The sequence below is a fragment of the Miniopterus natalensis genome, chromosome X, assembly GCF_054644295.1.
Source record: "Miniopterus natalensis isolate mMinNat1 chromosome X, mMinNat1.hap1, whole genome shotgun sequence".
Classification (NCBI taxonomy): domain Eukaryota; kingdom Metazoa; phylum Chordata; class Mammalia; order Chiroptera; family Miniopteridae; genus Miniopterus; species Miniopterus natalensis.
Genome location: NC_142103.1, coordinates 28,184,700 through 28,206,882, shown reverse-complemented (window position 1 = coordinate 28,206,882; position 22,183 = coordinate 28,184,700). Strand labels below are relative to the sequence as shown.

The window sequence follows — 22,183 nt, the reverse complement described above, 5'->3', positions numbered from 1 at the left end:
TGTTGAATAAGAGCAACGAGAGGAGACATTCTTGTCTTGTTTCCTAAGTATACTCTGTCTAATATTAATATAACCACTCTGTCTTTCTTACGATTAGTAGTTTCCTTGGTATATACTTTTCTACCCATTGAGTTTAGCCTATATATGTCTTTATACTTAAAGTCAATATCTGGCAGAGATCATAGATTTGATTCTTGCTTTTTCACCCAGACAACCTAGCCTTTTCACTGGAGTGTTCGCAATACCTATGTTTTTAAAATATATATATATATTTTTTGATTAGTGTCTACCTTCTATACCATTCTGTATCGGCTTCAGGTGCACAGCATAGTGACTAGACAATCATACACTTCACAAAGTGTTCCCCCAATACTTCCAGAAATTTTCAACAGACTATGGTTCAAATTTATCATTTTGCTATTTGTTGTTTTTTTAAAAAATATATCTTTATTGATTTCAAAAAGAGGAGAGGGAGAGAGAGTTGAAACATCAATGATGAGAGTCATCATTGATCGGCTGCCTCCTGCACGGCCCCTGCTGGAGACTGAGCCCGCAACCTGGGCCTGTGCCCTGACCGGGAATCGAACCGACGTCTCCTGGATCCTAGGTCAATGCTCAGCTGCTGAGCCACTCCCAGCCAGGCGCTATTTGTTTTCTATGTGTCTCTTTTGGCACTTTTTTCTCTTTTCCTGCCTCCATTTGAATTACTTGAACATTTTTAGTAATTTATGTTCTCTCCTCTGTTGGCTTGTTAGTATACTACGCTTTAACTAATTTCTTTGGAATTTACATACTACATATATATTTAAATATATCTTTATTGATTTCAGAGAGAGAAAGGGAGAGGGAGAGAGATGTAAACATCAATGATGAGAGAGTCATCATTGATCGGCTGCCTCCTGCACGCCCCACACTGGGGATCGAGCCTGCAACCCAGGCTTGTGCCCTGACAGGGAATCAAACCTTTATCTCCTGGATCCTAGGTTGATGCTCAACTGCTGAGCCACGCCCGGTCCAGCTACATACTATATTTTTATCTTATTACTATCTATACTTCCAAATAATAATTTTGCATTTTACTTATAAATGAAGAATCTTATAACAATCATATTCCATTTTCCTCCTTTGTTTTGTTACTTTTGTCATGTTTTACTGATACATGTCATAAAAATCCCATAATATACTTATCTTATTTTAGCTTTAAAAATAATCTTTAAAATTTTTTGAAAACTGAGAAAAATTACGTTTAGTTGCACATTTGCCATATCTAGTGTTCTTTTGTCATTTGTACAAATTCAAGGTTCCACGTGGCATCATTTTTTTTAAGTAAGAAGGACACTTAAAATTTTTTTCATGTATTTCTGGTGTACTGGCACCAAACCATTTTAGGTCTTGTTGGATTCTAAAGCATTTTATCATTATTTTGAAAAACATTTACACAGAATATCAAATTCTAGCTTGACAAGTTTTATTTTCTTTAGCACTTCAAATCTGTCTTCCCATTATCCTCTGGCTTGCACTGTTTCTAAGTAACCCATACATGGTGATTTTACCTTTGTTTTCCTTTCGGTTTTCTGTCACATTCCTCCAGTTGCTTTTAACATTTTCTCTTTATTGCTAGTTTTCAGATATTTTGTCATTATATGCTTTACTGTGGCCTTATTTGTATTTATTCTGCTTGGATTCACTGGGTTTCTTGAATCTTTAAGTTTTTAGTTTTCCTTAAATTTGCCAAACTTTCTGCCATGATTTTTTCAAGTATTTTTTTTCTGTATTCCTCTAAAGAAGTTCTGAGCCTGGCTTTATCTTGACTAAATATAGGAAGATGATAAAAAGCTTGTAAGTGTTTTCTTTGGATGATTGGAGTATGGCATTGTTTATATACTTTATATTCTCTGCAAAATCCAAATATGTATAATGACCTTGTATTACATAATTATAAAGTGTTATATTTAAAAATGTTCCTCATAGAAACTTTTAAAACATGAGTATAAAAAATTAACCACCCTCAAAGACTCAACAATTACTTAAAAATTTAATATGAATAATTAAATTAATAAAAGAATAATTAAATGCATTATTATGTCAGTAAATTTCTAGTATATTAGGTGCTGTACTAGAAACTGAGCTCCAGGGTGATTAAGACAGAAATTATTGTTGTAAAAGGGCACAGGTTTGTATAGAAATGATAATGCCTAACTTATTTAATAATTTTATAATTATTATAAGTTTATTATTAATACTATATTCATGATTAGTAATATTATTAATAATAAATTCATGCATTAATAAGATATTAGGAAAGATAAAACCAGTACTGGTTTAAACATATACATTGATTGTTTAATGCAGTCCAATTTTAGAAATATTATATTTTGGAAAGGTATATTCATTGTGGAATCAAGTAAGGTAATTTGTATCACAATATTTGTGAAGTGGTGTAACCACTGTGTTTCTCTATGCCTTTGTTGTCAAAACTCAGATGCATCAGAATCAGCTAAGGAATTGTCAGAACAGTAGTTCTTGATCAGGTGATTGGGGGTGACAACGGGGTTGACAATAGGAATTGTCAGCATATTTAACATTTTCCCTAGGTGATTACATTCAAGTAAGTGGTCTGTGTTTATGTAAACACTGACATACACAAGGTTAAAAAAACACCATTACGGATTTTGGGTTAGAGAATTCTATCAAGTTCCTTTGGACATGAAAAGTAAAACTTTCCAGTTAAGTAGTTACTTGCCTTAGGCCACTTAATTATAAAGGAGAGTGACGAACAGTACTGAGCTGGGTCCTGAACTCCATTATAGTTAATTATCAGTCAAAAAATTAATAATTAAATACCTAGTATGTCAGGCACTACACTAGAAACTGAGCTCCAGGATCATTAAGAAAAAATCATTGCCTTTAGAAGGGCACACACTCAAAAAAATTAATATTGCCAAGTATTTAGTATTGTTTTTAAGAACTTACAAAGCAATGTTTCAGGTGTGGTAGGGATAAAAATGGAAAGGAGCGTTTCAGCTTTAAAATGTATTTCCCTAACATAATTTACATGCCTTCAGGGCAAGTCTGTTAAACCGGTTGGGCAGGCCTGCCCAGATAGTCTTTTGAGAAAATCCCCCAAAAGGGTAGAAACACAGGCAAAACAAAGCTTTTGGCCTGTTTGTTTTGGTGTTTTGAAGTAATGTAATTCTGGACAAACTATGTTGACATCTAGATGTGTCTCCTGAGCTAGGCCCCAGTGCCTTCCTGTCTTGGGTTCTTTGAAGAGGTGGGGCATAAAAACAAAACCAAAAGTTTTTGGTTAAGAACCAATGTTAAGACCAAGAACATGAGAATGGTGTTCACTTGATATACAACTATAAAATGAAAATAAAGGCATCCTCCAAACTTCTATAGAAGTCAAAGGGGGATTTAACTCACTAAGGAATCCAGAGAAATCAGTGGGTTTTTACCTTGAAGGCTCTAGCAGATCAGTAACAGAACCCAGAAGGGAAAGTATGCTCAACTGACATGGTAGTAGCGTCACAAATATCAGAGGAATGACAAGGTGGAATCCACTTAACTTTTGCACTCTGGACTTGTGAGCATGGGTGAAAACTCCCTTTAGTCCTTCCCACATACCTTATGGGGGCCAGGGTTCTGTTAAATACTGGGGAGTTGCATAGGAAGGTAGCTGAACACAGTTCTACACCTCATCTATTCCCCTCAGCAGCCTGTAAGGCAAGCATTATTCCCCATTTTACAGAAGACTGGCTCTTTAAAAAAAATGTATCTGTAATAAAAGAGAGCTTATTCTTCCAGCTAAGTTCATTCTTTAAGTTTGTTGAACCAATAATTATGATGTACCTTTACTACATTCACACTCATTGAAAAAATTTCATTATTTCTAAAACTCCACATAATAAAAGGAAAAAAGTCATATATTATCCAACCACAGAGAAATGTTCCCCAATTAACACCCTGGGGGATTTGATTTCAGATTTTTTTGGGGGGGCTCATATATACAGGGTGGGGCAAAAGTAAGTTTACAGTTGTTCATATGGAAAATAATACAATAATAACACAAGAGTAAACCTACTTTTGCCCCACCCTGTATATATTTGTATATGTTTTTAATGAGACAATAAATGTATAGGTTGCTTTTTAATTGCTTTATTAACTTTACATTTTTCCATGCAAATTGGTGGAACTACTGTTGACAGAAACTTAAGACTGTGCGCCAAGGCAATCTCCAATTAGAAGCTGGTAACACAGAACCCACTTGACACATGGAAATTACATAAGGTTCACAGCAAACGGATCAGTAAAGGCATATCAGGAAATGCAAGGAAAAAGAAAACAAGTGAGAATCACAGTATTAATCTCATGGAAAATGGCAGGAATCAAGGCATAAGGCAAAATTCATCATGATGGTCATGGTGATTAGAAAGCTCCCCCATAAGGATACGCAGACAATTCCTCAACTGCAGCTCCCTAAGTTTTCTCCTGATTTCTCTCATTTCCTCCATGAACATTTCCATATCATCTCCATCTCCGCCCATCCCATCATTGACCTCCCTATTGGGTATGGCCCATCGGAAGTTAGGGGCCAGCCGGCGAGCCTGTCCCCGTCTATTATTTCCTGCTGGCTGGTGGCCTTCGCCCCCTCCCAAAGGGCGGTCTTCCTCTCCATTCTGCATGGGTTGCTCCATTTCTTCGTTTTCGTGGTGGATATCTGCCATGATGAGATTTTTTTTTCCTGGTTGTTTTTCTTTGAACACAAGTAAGACAAAGGCAAGGAGAGACTGAATGCTTGGTGCACTGACCACTAGGACTCAGAGCCTTGATATCAAAGGTTTTTAAAATTTCTTTTTTCCCCCCCACTTTGTAGTTTTCTGCGCCCTCTAGGGGGCCTCCAATTCGAGCCCCTCCCTCCAGCTCTCTCCTTTTCCTTCCCTCCCCCAAAGCCCACCATTTTTCCCTTCCCAAGATTCTTTACCAGAGCTCTGCAGACAGCAAAATGGAGGACCGGGGACGGGGACCGGGGGATGGGGGCTTGGGGGGTGTCTCTGGGCTCTGCACCCGCCCCCCACCACTGGGCCCCGCACCCACCTGGGCCTATCCTTGCTGTCTGCTCCTCCTCCCGATTCTCGCCGCGAGCGCGCTGCTGCCACACTTGGACCCGAAGACCTGCAGAGCAGCGGGGTGCGGGAGAGGGTGGCGCTGCAGCCGAGCGCTCGGTGCCCACCCGCCGCCGCCAGCCCCTTCCCGGACTCCCCCTCCTCGGCTCGCGTCTCTCCCCCCAGTCTCTCTCCCCAACCGGCTTTCACCGTTTTCCTAAAGGAACTAGGGGTAATTTCTCATCGTTGAGTCGCTCTGCTGCCCTCGCTGGAACCCCTGCCGCCCCAGCACCCCCACCCAGGGGGTCACTGTTTAAGTTCCCAAGAATACCCGAGTGGAGAAAGCCGGCAGGGACCGCTGCACCCATCCCCGGCGCCGGCCTCCGGGTTGGGGGCGGCGGCTGTCGCCCTGGCCGCCTCGAGGGCCTCGGGCCCTTCTTACCTGCTCCGCTTTCCCTGGGCCCGATGCCAGCCCGCCGTGCGCAGGGCAGCGGGGAGCTGGTACCCAGACCAGAGTGACGACTGTACCGAAGGCTGCGTCCCTCTGCAGCTCCTGGTCACGTGAAGGCCTCGCGTCACCAAGGAGCTCGCCCCCCAACTCCCCCAGCCAGTGCAGCAGCAGCGCGGGCCCCCTCCCCCGCCGCGTGCACACGCACACACAACCCCCTCCGCCAGTTTGCGCTCCTGGGCCCCGTGTGCACCGCCCTCTCACTCATCTCTGTCCTAGCCAATCTGAGGGCCCACAAGTGGCATCACCTTCCTGGGGTTGGAATTTGCCCTTCTCTGTTTACCTAGGAGGCTCCGCAACACCCTCCAACCCTCCCATTCCAGCCCCTGGCTTTGATTTTGGCGTTTTCTGATTTCTGGCCTCTTCTTGCTGGCCACCTCCCCCCCTCCCCCAACCCACACATACGCACACCCTGCACAAGTACAGCCACCATTTCCTACCTTGTCCCCTGAATTCATACCCTTCTAGGAAATTTAGAATGAGGACTAGGGTGGGGAGGGAGCAGAGGACTTGTCAGAAAGAGAGGCAAGGAGTTAGAATGATTTGTATGTAGCCTTCCCAATAATCTCTTCATTTCCTTTTTTAAAAAGTCAGCATGCCTCAAAAAGTAAAAAATTATAAGGTTTCATTTTTGAAAGATATGCTTCATCCTGCAGAATGAAAAAGCCTCATTGTTTGATTATGTTCACCTGTAGCACACAGAAAATATTTTCTCTTGGCTCCACACACTATCAAATCACCTTTGAAATATAGTAGCTTTCTTCAAAATTTCATTTTGCAAGAAGGTGGTGCCTTCCTGAACGCAGCTGGTGTTTTCAAAATGATCTGTCAAGTAAATCTTTAGGGAGAAGTCCAGTTGTTGGACCTCGGCCATTTTGTGTAAATTTATGTGATTTTAAATACCAGAGTCTTTGCGGAAAAGCCTTTTTATTTCCTGCTTTTCCTTCCAAACCACCCCTACAAATATCTTCATAGAATGATCTCAGAGATTAAGCACATAATATGCAGAAGTCAGTCCCAAAGCCTTATGCCTTTTGATGTGAATGTTTCAAAAACATATTAAAAATAAGCAGGGGGTAAGCGAATCAACTAAACTTAAGACCGAAACTCACCTTGAGTGTAAATGTTCCTTTCTCCAACTTGAAATAACTAAAAAAAAAAAATTATCACAACTAGAAAACAGAGACATCTTTAGAAAAGTGGTACTATTATAAAAGAATATTTAGTAGGTGTTTCTTGTGATAAAGCAACCAAAAGAGTTGTATGCACTGAGGCAAGACAGGCCAGAAAAATGCTTACTGACTCTATGTTTGGCTCCAAACTCCTATGTAATTTCCTACCCTGCTAAACTAGCTGGGACATTGAAAAAAAGAAGAGTATGTGCCTAGTGCATATATAGTTTGAGATTTTGGAGATACAGAAAGTTTTATATATGTGCATGTATGCGTACAAACATACACACACACACACACACACGCACATGCTTTTAGGGATATATGGTGTCAACAAAAGGTCTTTGCCACCAATCCAATGCCAACATGAACCCCCAATCTGGGCTGTGGTAAATGGCGAGGCTTCATTCGGGTGAACAGTTTACAAATAAGTCCAATGCAGCCTAAAGTGGAGACCGAAAGTATGCTCCTCCAAGACAAAAGGGAGGTCTACTCACATATAAATAGTGAATGCCCTGATCCCTGATTGGTCCATTTATATGCAAATGAGAAATCCAAATTTGCACAATTTGATTGAGTCAAATAGCACTGTCCTGATTGGTCATTATGATGCTGTTCTCCTTGGTTGGTAAAGATGCAAATGAAGGCATGGCTGCATAGCTCTGATTGGGTGGGGCAGGTCTCAGTCCATTGGTCAAAATATGATTCCAGGAGCTCCTTTTTAAGGGTTGTGTAGCCTAGAGGGACACAATGCAGGAGGCTTGGCAGCTCAATCTGCAGCTTTCCTTGATATACAGTGTGCCTGAGAGGCCCCTGTGAACAATGACTGCTCGACTCTGATTATGTGTTTGGACCTGGTTAACCGCGAGGAGTCCTTCTTGGTGTTTGCAATAGATATGTTAATATATAGCTCCAAAAGCTCAAATTACAAAATCACACCCAATACTTGTCTTTTTTTTTTTTTTTTTTTTTAAATATATCTTTATTGATTTCAGAGAGAGGAAAGGAGAGGGAGAGAGAAAGATAGAAACATCAATGATGAGAGAGCCGTTGATCGAGCCCACAACCCGGGCCTGTGCCCTGACCGGGAATCGAACCCCAATCGCCTGGATCCTAGGTCGACGCTCAACAGCTGAGCCACGCCTGGCTGGGCCCAGTACTTGTCTTTTAAAGGGATGTTAGTGATTTCTGGATTCTGTCTCACAGTAAACTACTCTTCATACAGATAACTCTATTAGTGATATTGGCTGAAAGGATGCTGATTAGAAACATTAGCTGTCTAAAAGTCCTGTCTGCTACTAACTTGATGTGTGACTTTGGGTCAATTACTTACCAAGGTTTCTGTGCTTCTTTTGTGAAATGCACTGTTAGAAGAAGTAAATCACACATATCAAGTACTTACCACAGAGCCTAATAAGTTAACAATAAAAGTTGACTCATTTTTTGTCATTAGATGGTTTCTAACAAAATTTGAAGAGTAGGCATAGTTGAATTATTTCCTTAGCTAGATCAACTCATTTTTAAAATCCATGAGGATCCAACACATCCGCTCTTTTTCTACTTTGCATACTCAGTGACTAAGTTCCTTGTACTAAGTGGGTGATTAGTGAATATTTGTTGACTGAATGCACCCACAACTGAATTGCTCTTCATTCAGGGGACTGTATTTAGAGCAATATGGAAAAACTTTTATGAAAATCAGTAATTACCTAGAAAGAATCCCCATAAAGTAGAGAAACCACTGTAACATAACCTTTGACTGAAGTTTAGCAATTAGAGTTTTATTTCTTTCAGTGGCTAAATGTTTTGCTTTTTGTCTTTTTGACCCATCTGGAACAAGTCTTGTTTGAAACCACCACATTTTCTTGGATGAAAATATACATTTGTATATTGTTCCACATCAGGTGTTATGCTATATAGGAAATTGGTTATAATGAAGTGATGTTTTAAAAATAAGTAAAAATTGTCCTGGAAATGATGTTATCTTTACTAAAATGTTATGAGGTGTTGATTGAGATCTTTTCTTGTCCCTTAAAGATTTCTGGGGAGTTGGAGATAAATAACAACCTGTTAAGAACAAAATTTAAAAATTTTCCAAGACTAAGTTAGGATACAAGAGTTTTAGTTTAGGACTCATGTGCCCTAAGGACAAAAAGAGGGTAAACTGGTTTGATTGCTCTTACCTTGAAATAATAGAAGGGTAATGTAGTACTGGGAAGGAGGAGACTGGACTCACATTTGAGGAAATACGGTGTTTGTAAAAAGAACCTATCCCTTCTCCTTATCTCTTATAACTATGTCAGATAGTGGTGCTTGATTCCCAAAGCCAAGGGAGTGGGATTCTAATAGAATTGTACATAAAGTTTCGGGATATCTACAAGATGGCACAATTCACTTCTCATTCCTCTGCTAGATATCTGTTTTATCACTGGGATTTTGAGCTACCTAGATGCTATAGGAGCCTAGAAAGAACTTTTATGCAGAGATGATGTGGTGGTGTGGCCAGGTGGAGAAAGGGCTAGAGTTAACTCCTTACCAAAGTTTCCAATTCTGGAGATGTGAAAAATAAATCCTACCATGCCTACAAGCTCTGGAGTTGTTGCTGAGGAGAGGGGAGTTATTGAGATACAGGCTTACCAGAAATGGTTACAGAGTAAGCAAAATAAATCTATGAACCACAGGAATGCTGTGTGAGGATCATCAGCAAGGAGTCACATGCAAGATATGGCTCAATCTTCCTACAGGCCACCAAAATCTAAGGGAGCTGCTTGGGTGTGATTCCTTATCAGCAGGCTTTATAGAAATCAAACTTGAGCCTCGGTGATGATTAATCACATGGGAATAGCAATCTTACCCTAAGTAGTCAGGTTAAAGAGTGTCTTTTTATTCCCCTCCTCCAAACTCTCAAACCATCTGAGTAAACAAAGGGAAAGAGGACTTGATGGTTAATTTTATGTGTCCACTAGGCCATGGGATGCCCATATATCTGGTTAAACATTTCTGGCTGTGCCTGGGATGGTGTTTCTGGAAGAGCTTAGCATTTGAATTGGTGAACTGAGTAAAGCAGATGGCACTTCCCAATGTGGTGGGGCATCATTCAATGCATTTAGGGCCTGAATAGAACAGAAAGGCGGAGGAAGATTGAATTTGCTCTCTGCCTGACCATTTGAGTTGGCACATTGATCTTCTCCTGCCCTTGGCCTTCCTGGTTTTCAGGACTTCTAGTTCAGACTGACTCACATCAGCTCTCCAGCTTTCAGGTCTTTGAACTATACCACTGACTTTCCTGGCTCTCCAGCTTGCAGAAAGCACATTGTGAAACTTCCCAGCCTCCATAATTGTGTGAACCAAGACCTTATTTATTATCTATCTATCATCTGTCTATCATCTATCTATCTATCTATCTATCTATCTATCTATCTATCTATCTATCTATCTATCTATCTATCTATCTATCTATCATCTATCATCTATCATCTATCTATCTATCATCTATCTAATCTGTCATCATTTATATATCATCTATATTTATCATCTATCCATCTATCTATTATCTATCTATCTATACAACCATTTATATATACTTACCTTGTAGGTTTACACACTTTGCATGTCAAATCAAAGTAAATACACTAACATTTTATTTATAATTGCTTTTGGCCCTTATAGTGATGGTGATAGGCCAAAATCATAAATCTTCTGATTTATAATTTTTTACATTTTTCAAGTATTCTACAAAAATTAGGTAGATATGCGAATAAGCAAGAAATTATTTTTAAAGACTAGTAAACCTGATAATTTTTATGTGTTGGTAGTACAGATGATTTTTACCTATCTCTAATAAAGAGTAAATTCTCTCTCTCACACACACACACCCCTTCCCTTCCTTCTTCCTCCTTTACACTCCTCCCCCATCTCCTTAATCAGGGCCTACATTTCCCATCACAAATCTGAGACTCAGGCATTACTCACATGACAGTATCTTAGGTCACATTTTACACTTAGAAACCTATACCTCGTGACTTGGTGTCCCTGTTCCTCCTTCAGCCACTCCCATTTATTTGTCCTCACCTTTGAGATTAAAGATGCACTTCCGATGCTGTTCCTCAGGTGGTGATTACTTCTATCTTCTAAATTGTCCAAGGAAAATTTATTCCTTTTGCAAGTGGAAAGAAAAGAAATCCTTATTTTTCTTTTAAGTTGGACTATGAAATAGCATGTACAGACTTATCCTAGTTTTTTTTAAAGACACACAGCCCTGAAAATAAAATGGCACTTATACGAATGCTGACATGGGACAGGCATTGCTGCACATGTATATTCCTTGTTGCATTTCATCCTCCCCCAAATACCTCGGGTAGCTGCTAAGATTGCCCCTCATTTTACACATAAGAGAAATTCAGGACAGTGAGGGTAAGCAACTGATAGGAAACAGTACAGTGGGAATTCAGACCTGCTTAGTCTATTTCCTAAGTCTATGCTCTTAACCTCTACCCAGTTTAATTTATTAATAAGGCCCCAAATCCATATTTTATTCATTCTTTTATCCATTTATTGCTTGAACCTTTTACATTTTAAACCATATTTAAGAGTTCTAATTCTCAAGACATAGCTCTTTCCACTTAAAAATATAAGAAATATATTTTCAGTTCAACCATAATTTATTGAGTATCTACTATGTGTCATGCAAAGCCTTTGAGATATAAAAGAGAACAAGGCACACACAGCCTTTATACTCTTATGGAGCTCATGGTTTAATGGGAGGAAACCGGAAGGAGAGTGTGGTAAGTACTAAAGAAGGAGTTGGAAAACTGAGTAACAGGACTTAGTTGTCAGTGATGTCTTCCAGGAAAAAGGAATGTCTATGAGGTCAATTTCTGGCATGATAGAGTGAGGAGCTTTGTGCACCTGACCTCCAGTGAAACCAGTGAAAATTTTAACATTTCTCTTCCTGCCCCAAGTACTGAGATTGCAAGGTTAAGTTCCAGGTGAGTGCAGCTGAGAAGTAGGGGCTCTCTCCTTCCAACCAGCCCTCACTGCTGGAATGGAGACTGTCCCATGGATATGGCACCACCGAGAATAGTAGGGCCCTGATCCCACTTGGCTTGGCTTGTAAGGCATCGTTCCACATTATGAGAAGCAAGCTGAAAGGACCTCAGACTGCTGTTTCCTCCTAAAGCAGGAGTGTCACTCAGAGAGAAGAGTACCATTGTCCCCACCCCCTGACCCAGAGCACTAGCTCAGCGATTTTGCCTGGGGAAAGAAGACAGACATAAAGCATATAAGTTCTAACATATTCTCAATTGAAAGTAGTTCATTTGCAGCAGAGCATGAAAGAAGTTCAGTCCAAGGATGCTCTAAACAGTGGTGGTTGTGGTAGAGGCAATTTTGAAGTAATTCATGGATTTGAATAAGATACGGGTTAACTGGCTAGATTGTTTTAAAGAGCCAGGGAAGGGGGTGGCAAAGAGAAGTCCTCCTTCCTCGTGTTCAAACAAATATCAAATGCTGACCTTTGGAAATTTTCCTTCAAGGGAACCCAAATTGAGTTGAATTAGTCTGCAGAGCAATTAATGCTCAAGGGCATTATTGAAAATAATAGAGAATTCAACTGGAAAATAGAGGAGCCGAGCAGCTGGGTATGGTTATAGCTGTGGCCTCGACAAGTACTTCTCAGTCCCCCACTCCACCCTCACTTAGGTGGGACAGGATGGTTAGAGGAGGTTGGAATTGGATATTTCTTTTCTTCCAGGTTGGTTAGGCTCTGAAAAAACTCAAGTGGGTTAGGCTTTGGTAAAACAGTTTCTTTTGAGAGAAGGCCTTATTAAGAAGAACAGAATGCTTTGGGTATATTTAAAAATGGGTACTTTTCCCCTCCCCCTGCCAGAAACATGAGGGGATTTTCTCCAATATTCACTGTGAGAACCTCATAGGGCTCTTTGAGGTAAAACTCAGAAAAGTGTGGGAGCATCCCTAAGACTGGGCCTCTCTGGAGTTTTAAATCTCAGACTTTTCCACATTGAACTTCCAGCAATTTGTCAACTTTAGTATAGGTTTTCTCAACTTCAGTACCATATTTAGAAGTTCTGATTCCTTCAGCTCTCTCAGTACTGGTTCCTGAGGACATTTCTGTTCATGGAGTTTACACTAGCAAATTGCGATTATCTATATCTGCCTGTCTGTGTTTCCTTTGGGGGGAGGGGGGGGCGCAGTGATTTGCTCTGTGGCCTCAATTCTCTAATTAATCTAAAAAAAGTTGTTAATTTTCAGTTTGTTCTGCTTTTTACTTGTTGTTAGGATGAAGTGATGACTTCCAAATTCTTTACATGCCAGACCAAAAACTAGAAGCCAAGGGGGCATAAAAGAGTCATAGATGCACTTAACAACAGAGCACCAAAATACATGAAGCAAAAATTGATACAAATGAAGGAAGAAATAGATAATTCAACAATAATTGTTGAAGTTGTTAACACCTCACTTTTAATAATACATAAATAGACTAACTGGGAAAAAGATTAACCAGGAAACAGAAGACTTGAGAACACTACTCACCAAGTACACTTAATAGACACATAGAATACACTGCCTAACAACAGCAGAAAGCAATTTCTTCTCAAGTGCACGTGGCACATTCTTTATGGTAGACTGTGTGACAGACCACAAAATAAACCTCAATAAATTTAAAGGGTTAAAAATAATATACAGGGTGGGGCAAAAGTAGATTTGCAGTTATTCATATGGAAAATAATACAATAATTAATAAAAAATAAAACAAGAATAAACTCTGTTTCACATACTCACAACTGTAAACCTTTTCCCTCACTCTGTATGTTCTCTGAATACAATGGAATAAAATTTCACATCAATAATAGAAAAAAAGAAACCTCACAAATATTTGAAAATTAAGCAAAAACTCTTAAATAGCCAAGTCATCAAAGAACAAATCAAAATGGAAATCAGAAAATACTTTGAGATGAATGAAAATGAAACACTACATACAGCATTCCAAAATTTATGGGGTACAACTTTGGTATGTTGAAGCGCAATTTATGGGATCAAGCTAAACTTATGATGAGAGGGAAAGACAATACCTGTAAATGCCTATATTGAAAAAGAAGAAAGATCTTGAATCAATATCCTAACTTTCCACTGAAGACACTTGGAAAAAATAGCAAACTAAACATAAAGCAAGCAGAAGGAAGGAAATAATGACTAGAGCAGAAATTAATGAAATGGAGAATGGAAAGAGAGTAGAGAAAATTAGTGAAACCAAAGCTGATTCTTTCAAAAGATCAACAACATTGACAAACCTTTAGCTAAATTGATGAGAGATAGATAGAAAGAGATGGGGGGTAGGGGAGAACTCAGTTTCCTAGAATCAGAAATGAAAGAGGGGCCATTAGTGCTGAACTTACAGATAATAAGTATTATAAAAGAATAATATGAAATGTATGAGCACATTCTTAGGAAATATCCATGAATGGGAAATATATAGAGACATAAAGTAGTGTTTGCTTACGGCTGGAGCTATAGAGACATGGGGGAGGAGTCATAGGTAAAGGTATTGTGTTTCTTTTTGACTTGAAAGTGTTCTATAATTGACTATGGTGATAAGTTGCACATAACTGTGAATATACTAAAAACCATTGAATTATATACTTTCAGTGGGTGAATTGTGTGGTATGTGAATTAAATCTCAATAAAGCTGTTTTTAGTTTTGTTTTTTAAAGCTGTCATACCTGTCAGAATAGCTATTATCCATAAATCAACAAGTGCTGGCGAGGATGTGGAGGAAGGGGAGCCCTGGTGCACTGCTGGTGGGAATGCAGACTGGGGCAGCCACTATGGAAAACAGTATGGGGGTTCCTCAAAAAATTAGAAATGGAGCTGCTTTTTGACCCAGTGATCCCACTTCTAGGAATATACCCTAAGAATCCTGAAACACTAATCAGAAAGAATCTATGCACCCCTATGTTCATAGCAGCACAATTTACAATAGCTAAGATCTGGACACAACCCAAGTGCCCATCAGTAGATGAGTGGATAGAAAAGCTGTGGGACATTTACACACTACTCAGTTGTTTAAAAAAAGAAGGAAGAGGAGGAGGAGGGGAAGAAGAAGGAGAAGGAGGAGGAGGAGGAGGAGGAAATGTTACCGTTTTCGACAGCATGGATGGACCTGGAGAGCATTATGCTAGGCCAGTCAGAGAAAGACAAGTATCATGTGATTTCAGTCATATGTGAGTCTAATGAACAAAATAAACTAACAAACAAAATAGAAACAGACTCACAGATAGAGAACAGACTGACAGCTGTCAGAGGGGAAGGGGTGCTGCAGGGCTGGGTGAAAAAGGTGAAGGGATTAAGCCAAAAATCCCCCAAAACTTCATACACACACGCAACAGTAAGGAGGGAAAGGAGGGTGGGGGGAGGCAGAAGAGGGTAAAGGGCATATAAATGGTGATGGAAGGAGACTTGACTTTGGGTGAACACACAATACAATACACAGATGATGTGTTACAGAATTGTACACCTGAAACCTATATAATTGTATTAACCAATGTTACCCCAATAAATTCAATAAAAATAAAATAAAAATATAAACATTAAGCACATTTAAAAATAAAATAAAATAAGAAGTAATATCTCTTATGGGATGGATGAGTAGGAGTTATCCAGGCTAAGTGTGTGAGGAGTAGTTGAGAGACTATTTTGGGCAAGGAAAACCGTGGAAACCAACCAGGACTTGAAAGGGCATAAACTTTGAGGTGATGATGGGAATTTATTCAGCACAACGGCGTGTTGTTGTTGTTACTATTTATTAAATACCAACTGTTGCAGAGCAGAGATCAGGAAACAAGGGCTTTGACCTTAGGTGGGCATTCCATTTAATAGGTGGGTGACCTTAGCCAAGACAATCTCTCTATGCCTCATTTTCTTTTTCTATCAAATAGTAGGTTAGTGATATAAGATCTGAAAAAGAACTCAGAGTTCATGGAAGAAAGACTGTGTAAATCGAAGAAACTGTTCTGACCGTTACAATGCAAGGATAATAGAATTGTCCATTAGGATAAATTTTAAAAAAATAGTTATTTCTTGTCTGGCCCGTGTGACTCAGTGGTTGAGCATCAATCTATGAACCAAGTCACTGTTTGATTCCCGGTCAGGGCACAGGCCCGGGTTGCGGGCTTGATCCCCAGTGGGGGGCGCGCAGGAGGCAGCGGATCAATGACTCTCTCATCATTGATGTTTCTATCTCTCTCTCTCCCTTCCTCTCTCTGAAATCAATAAAAACATTTTTTAAAATAGTTATTTTTTAAAAAATAGTTATTTTTCTTTAAGAACCAGATAGCAGAAGGTCTCGTGAGATAGCAAAATACCACTTAAACAGATGTTATCCTTCCCTTTAGTAAGTTAAAGGGTTTCATTTTGTTATTTGTGGGTATGTGTATATATGTGTATGTAGCTATGTGGGTGGCTATATATTGTACTGTGCCTGCTGTCCTTCATTTTTCTTTTACTAATGCATGATGAACATGTGTACATATGGATCTACCTCATTCCTTTAAATAGATCCTTTTCCCACACTATACTAAAACTATTAAGGATTCAGGCAAAATATTGGAAAAGACATTTCTCAAAGTAAGATGTAAAAATGGCCAATAAATACTCAAAAAGATACTCCATTCCCAACCAAATTATCCACCAAATGATACAATTGTTTTTGCTAAGGCTCTTGCAAAACAGTGTTGTCAGAATATCAAATAACTGCTTTTGGATACTGTTACTTGTGAGTAACAAACCTTAGCCTACCTTGAACTTTTCTTGTAGAGGGTACTGACCCACTTTTCTCTTAGCTTTTGCCTTTTCCTTTTATCGAGGCAGCAGTGATATATGAGATCGGGGGCTGACTTTCAAAAACACTTTCCTGTCAGTTTTGCAGTGCAAAATTTTGTATAAGATTATTCCTGTCATTAACATCCTGGTAAATTCATTGGCATTGCTCCTTCTTTTATTTTGTGCATCACTGTAGCTATGTGTTTCTGTAATTTTAAAGTCCCTCATAAACTATTTACTTTTAGTTTCTTAGTTGATGTTTTCATTCAGTTATTTAGGATTTATTCAAAATCCTATGCATTTAAGTAAAAACTAGAAAGAGTTACAAATATCTTGTTTACACTCTACAGTATAATGAATTATTTGCTTTATTTAACTTGGAATTAGAAATCAAAATTTGTGATGTTAGGAAATTAGAAATTCACATTAAGATTCATTGCACAGAGAAAACTGTTATTGGGAGAGGCAATCTGCCTTGGGTCCTGAGCTTCCTTGCACGTTCTAACTGGGTGTACCAAGAGGTAAGGCCTAATCACTCTACACAGACAAGCCATTTCTCAGAGTTGTGTTTGCAACACAAGCAACTTTGAAGGATGAGGTAATGTCTTTCACTGGGCAGAGCGCAGGCTTGCTTCTGCTTACTAAGAAAGTGGCGAATTCTCCAAATTCAGGGTTTCTTTCCTGCAACACAGTGCACTGCATGTACAGGCATCCATAATGAGCCCTGTGCCACTCCATGGGACTTGAGGATCATGGATAACTGATACAAACCAGTATGAAACTCTGACTACTACTTTTGCTGAGTAATAATGTCCTTTGTCTCTGACCTGAGATTCTAGTGTCTTCTCCCAGTATCCATTAGCCAGTAGCAGGTTAACCTGTTAACTTATAAGTAGGGTACAATCTTTGCACAGTTCTTGACAGGTGTTTCCAAATATTACCCTTAAATCAATTATGCTAAGGCAATGTTTCCCCCCCAGAATGATTTTTGCCATATTAGTATACCATTTACACTATTAATATTGTGTTCTACTTCATTATTGTCTTCAAATTGACTCATTTAATTTGAATACCTTTTTGAAAAGGAAAATTTACAGCATCACCCTAAATCTAAACTATCATAACTTGACGTAGACAGAGTGTTCATTAATACACATTCAGCCCAGCCGAGCATGGCTCAGCGGTTGAGCGTCAACCTAGGATCCAGGTAACCGGGGTTCAATTCCTGGTCAGGGCACATGCCCGGGTTGCGGGCTTGATCCCCATTCGGGGGTGTGCAGGAGGCAGCCGATCAATGACTCTGTCATCATTGATGTTTCTATCTCTCTCTCTCCCTCTCCTTTCCTCTCTCTGAAATCAATAAAGAAGTATTTAAAAAAATACACATTCAAATAAACACAAGGATATTACAATTTAAAATATTTGCATACTAAAATCATCTCCACCTACCACTAGGTCCCCCTACTTTAACTCCAAGTTAGCTGATTATATCAAAGTAGTCATGGCCGGGACAGACTACCACAACCAATGTTTTTAGTTAATAAATTTTGAGGTCTTATCTCCTTCCCTATAAAAAGTTCTCATCAAGCCCCTGGTGAAGGAAAAAAGGGGGAAAGGAAGTCTAGTGCTCTGACCTGCAATGGGGACAGTTAGCCTGGCCATCAGCCTAGGAGTCTGGTGCATGCTGCAGGCTGGAGCAGAGAAACCGAAGGCAGACCTCCCTGGAGAGTAGTGTGGCTTGAGTGAGTCTTTTCACATCCTTCCAGAGTGCCATCCGAGTGCCAGGGTAATGGCTTCGTCCTGTCCAGAAAACTGCCACAGTGAGCCCCTGGACCCTCATCTCACTCCAGCCAGAATCCAGCCTGGCCAGCAACCACCAGGCTACTGCAAACTTATAGAACAGTCTGAAAAAATGAATGGCCCCCCAAAAAGTGTCACAGAGGAAAAATAACACAACTGGTACAACTGTAAGCCGTAGATACATATATAGATATGCAGATTTAGAAGTATAGAGACACCATCTTATATAGTACTTTCATGTTTCCAGGTGAGGATGGGAATATCCCCAAACCTGACTGGAACATCACCTTACACTTCACACATGTCTAAGGGTATCTGTTGAACTGGTGAAGAGGGCCTGCCACCGATCTTCTGGAAAAGATCACTCACCCCAAAAGTCAGGAAGATAAAACCATAATCTTTAGATTCAGAGAAACTCTGACTAAAGCATAACATCTGTTACTCAGACTTGTCTTCTGGTCCAACCCCTAAACAGACCCATTATCCTGAATCTTATGGGGAAGAGGGGGCCTGTGATTAAAAATCCAGTTGCCCAGATATCTGTATCATGGCCCAAGTAGCCCTGCATGTCTGTCTAAATTGAGATGGACATTCTCCCCATTTCTGTAGAGGTCAGTCTGGGAAATCAGCCTACTCGAGGTCCTGAAGAAATGTGTTGGGCTTCACTATTTGAGAATTCCAAAATATCAACAGTGGTAGGGGCCTAAAAGGTACAGAACCTGGGTGAAGGGGCAGGAATATCCAATATATATGATAGTATTAAGGTGGGGATGGGCATTTGGGCAGGTATAGCAAGAGAACATAAAAGATGGCATCCAGTTGGCCTGGATTTGTTCTTAAGCACAGGTGAAAATTACTTTCTCTAGCCTCCAGATAGCTGAAACAAGTCTCTTGGGAGTTGGGATCCTGCATGGGCAGATGGGAGAAAAAACCTGTCAGATATAGCTCAGTCATTACCTTATTTAGCTCTCACAAGGTCCCTTAGAGATCATTATTATCTCTCTTTTATAGATAAGAAAAGATATAAAACTCTGGTGGTAATTTGTTCACATTTGCTTCTAAAATTCTGTCAACAAATGTCGAGTGTCCCAATGACTTTAGAAATAAACTGATAAGTGCTGCTGGTTATCACTTTTTGTCATAAAACTTTTATTATTTTAACAATGCGCGTATATTCTAGGAATAAGGAAAAATACAAGTAAGCAGAATTTTTTAAATCACTCATAATCCTACCAATGAACTTTTTTGTCTTTCATCCCTCACATGTTTTTCTGTGTATATATGTATATACAAACATACTCTTCCCTTTTAAAAATATGATATTCACATATTCCTTAGTAACATTTTTCATTTTCTATCCTGTCAGGAGGACCTCCTTTTGTAAAATGAGTAAAGCTCTCTCTCCTATTAAATTGCAGAAACTTGGAGATTGGTTCAAAATATGATAAACAATGAGATGCAGAAACAAGAGATGCATCTAAAACCACTAATAGCAACAAGTTAGTAGTAGAAAAATGGACAAAGGTTTATCAGAAAAATGCAAATCACAAGAAAGCTATATGGCAATGTTAATATCAGAAAAAATAAAAATCAAGGCAAACTACATTAAATAGGGGTAAGGATGGTTTCGATTAACCTTCCAACGCATCACCACAAGCTTGTTTCTTACTCTCCTTATCTCGTCTATTTCATTCACCTCCCTAAACATGTCATCCTTGCTTAAATGCCTGTTGTGAATATCTTCTTTAAATTCCTGGAGAGACTGGATCAGCCTTTCTCTGAAAGTTCCTTCTGTTTTTTCCTCCTCCTTTGGCTCTTCCTCTTCCTCTGGCTTTTCCTCAGACTTTGGCTCTTCCTCCAGCTTTGGTTCACTCTCGTTTTCTGGTTTTCCTTCCATTTTTTGACAGGGTTTCATCTTGTGTCCGTCCTCTTCCTTCCTTTTGCTCCAGTTACTCCTCTGAATAGAATCACTTCTAGGAAGCAAGGAGGACATGGTAAGTCAAAGGCTTGGTGACTGGACCCGCGCTCTGGACAGAGGACTCAGCGCTGGCTTTTTCCGTTTGTTTTTGAGCCATCAGCAAATATTTTCCACCCGGGAGACTCATTCAGCAATGAGGGCTTCCAGGAGCAGGCCCCTCTCCCCTCTCCCCTCCTCTTTCCATCGCTTGGCCTCTCTCTTTTCCCTCCCTCCAGCCATTTCCACGGCGCTTCTCAACCATTTCCCCGACACTCCCCCCCGCCCCCGCCCCCCCCCCCCCCCCCCCCCCCCGCACAGGGTACAACACAATACACTGCGCCTAACACGAGACCCTCCCAGAACCGAGGAGGCTGAGGGAAGCGGGGGTGGGGGTGGGAGGATGACGAACAGCGGGGCCCACACCTCAGTCCCGCCCTCGCCCACCTCCACCCCAGACGCCTTTATATTCCCCTCACCTACCAGTACTGATTCAATCGGCGTCTTCCCGGTCTGTTCTAGCCTTTGGGCAGTGCGGTGAACAACAGACTCGCAGATCTGCGGACAAACGGGAAACGCGAGGGGGAGGGGGTGGGAGAAAGAGGAGGGAGTGGAGGAGTGGAGGTGGGGCGAGCGCCTGCTGACCAGCACCGCGTACCTTTTTCCTCATTAAGGTTCTCGGTTATGGAAACTTTCTCACCTCTGTCTCCCCCAGTTACCCCCCTCTCCACAGCGCAAGTTAGCTCAAATTTCCCATCAGACAGGGAGTATAGGAAAGGCAGATTATTCCCGAACTATCTTTAAGACTGAGGTGGGGGGTGGGGGAAGGGTCGGGGTTGGGAAAGTGGCCTGAGATGGCAGAGGTTGATTATTTTTAAACTATCCCAGGTCTCCCAGTCCTTCTCCCGAGACCCTTAGTCCCTCCCTTTCCCAAGGGTCATCATTTCCTGCAGACGCAGAGGTGGGAGTGAAGAGGTGGACTTAACCAGGTCTCTGCCCTAGGCCACCCCATCCTAGAAATCCCCAAGCAGCATCTATTTTGACACCAACCTGCAAAATCCAGGCCAACTGACTCTTTCTCCTTCCTCGGTCTCAGGCCGCGCTGTGGAGCTGCAGAAGGAAGCTGGTACCCAGACGGGAACAAGGACCAGACTAGCAGGACTTCTGCACACGTCGACTCCTGGTCACGTGAGATCTACGTCACCAGTGAGCTCGGGTCCCTAATTTCCACTCCCACCAAAAGCGCGGCATAAGTAAGCCCTCCCTCTGTCCCCTCCCCCCCTTATACATTTGGCTCTGTCAGTCTTTTTTGTGTTGAGACTCCCAGGGGGAAAATTCTATCTGCCTTTCTCTGATTACTTGGGAGGGGCTGCATCTTTTTCTGGAGCTATTAAACTTTTTTACTTCTTTATAGAATTCTCTTCCTGCCTTCTGCTTCCAATATTAAGAACTCCTACAGCCATCGCCCCTCCCTCAGCCTCCATTTCATGCAATCTGGTCTTTGGGTTGGTTTGTCAGCAGGTTGTAAAAAAAAAACAAAAAAAAAAAAAACAGCCTGGGACAGGAATGAGATATTTGAATGTAATTTTTACTTTATTTTTAATACTTTTATATTCTGTTTTTAGTAAAATCTCTTCTGTAGCCAGAAAGGACAAAATTACTTCAGTTAAATAAGTTAATGTGCACAAATTGGCACTTACAAATAGTCAGGGGATGTAAAGTACAGCATAGGGAATATAGTCAATAATAGTGCAATAACTATGTATGGTGCCAGGTGGGTACTAGACTTATCGGGGGGCTCACTTTG

At 40.5% G+C, this 22,183-nt stretch overlaps 2 protein-coding genes across 4 annotated transcripts; both read right to left on the bottom strand.

Annotated features, from left to right (window-relative positions):
- Positions 1–4,142: 4,142 nt before the first annotated feature.
- Positions 4,143–5,659, bottom strand: BEX5 (brain expressed X-linked 5). 3 transcript variants are annotated; one of them, XM_087813546.1, is made up of 3 exons: positions 5,548–5,659; positions 5,098–5,175; positions 4,143–4,756 (listed from the first exon to the last, which is right to left on the bottom strand). In XM_087813546.1, exon 3 carries the CDS (start codon positions 4,725–4,727, stop codon positions 4,389–4,391), a length of 339 nt encoding a protein of 112 aa, XP_087669672.1. In that variant the 5' UTR covers positions 4,728–4,756; positions 5,098–5,175; positions 5,548–5,659; the 3' UTR covers positions 4,143–4,388. The 3 variants fall into 3 exon arrangements, with proteins under 3 accessions (XP_087669672.1, XP_087669671.1, XP_087669673.1); XM_087813545.1 differs by lacking the exon at positions 5,548–5,659 and having other exon boundaries at positions 4,143–4,720; XM_087813547.1 differs by lacking the exons at positions 5,098–5,175; positions 5,548–5,659 and adding an exon at positions 4,985–5,069.
- Positions 5,660–19,541: 13,882 nt separating this feature from the next.
- TCEAL9 (transcription elongation factor A like 9) lies at positions 19,542–21,579 on the bottom strand. Its single transcript, XM_016195732.2, has 3 exons — positions 21,427–21,579; positions 20,860–20,934; positions 19,542–20,395 (listed from the first exon to the last, which is right to left on the bottom strand). The coding sequence occupies exon 3, from the start codon at positions 20,335–20,337 to the stop codon at positions 20,023–20,025; it is 315 nt and encodes a 104-aa protein (XP_016051218.1). The 5' UTR covers positions 20,338–20,395; positions 20,860–20,934; positions 21,427–21,579; the 3' UTR covers positions 19,542–20,022.
- Positions 21,580–22,183: the final 604 nt, after the last annotated feature.

Excerpts from the sequence above, each read along its gene's own strand:
- BEX5 (XM_087813546.1), bottom strand. The coding sequence starts at position 4,727 with ATGGCAGATATCCACCACGAAAACGAAGAAATGGAGCAACCCATGCAG.
- TCEAL9 (XM_016195732.2), bottom strand. The coding sequence starts at position 20,337 with ATGAAACCCTGTCAAAAAATGGAAGGAAAACCAGAAAACGAGAGTGAA.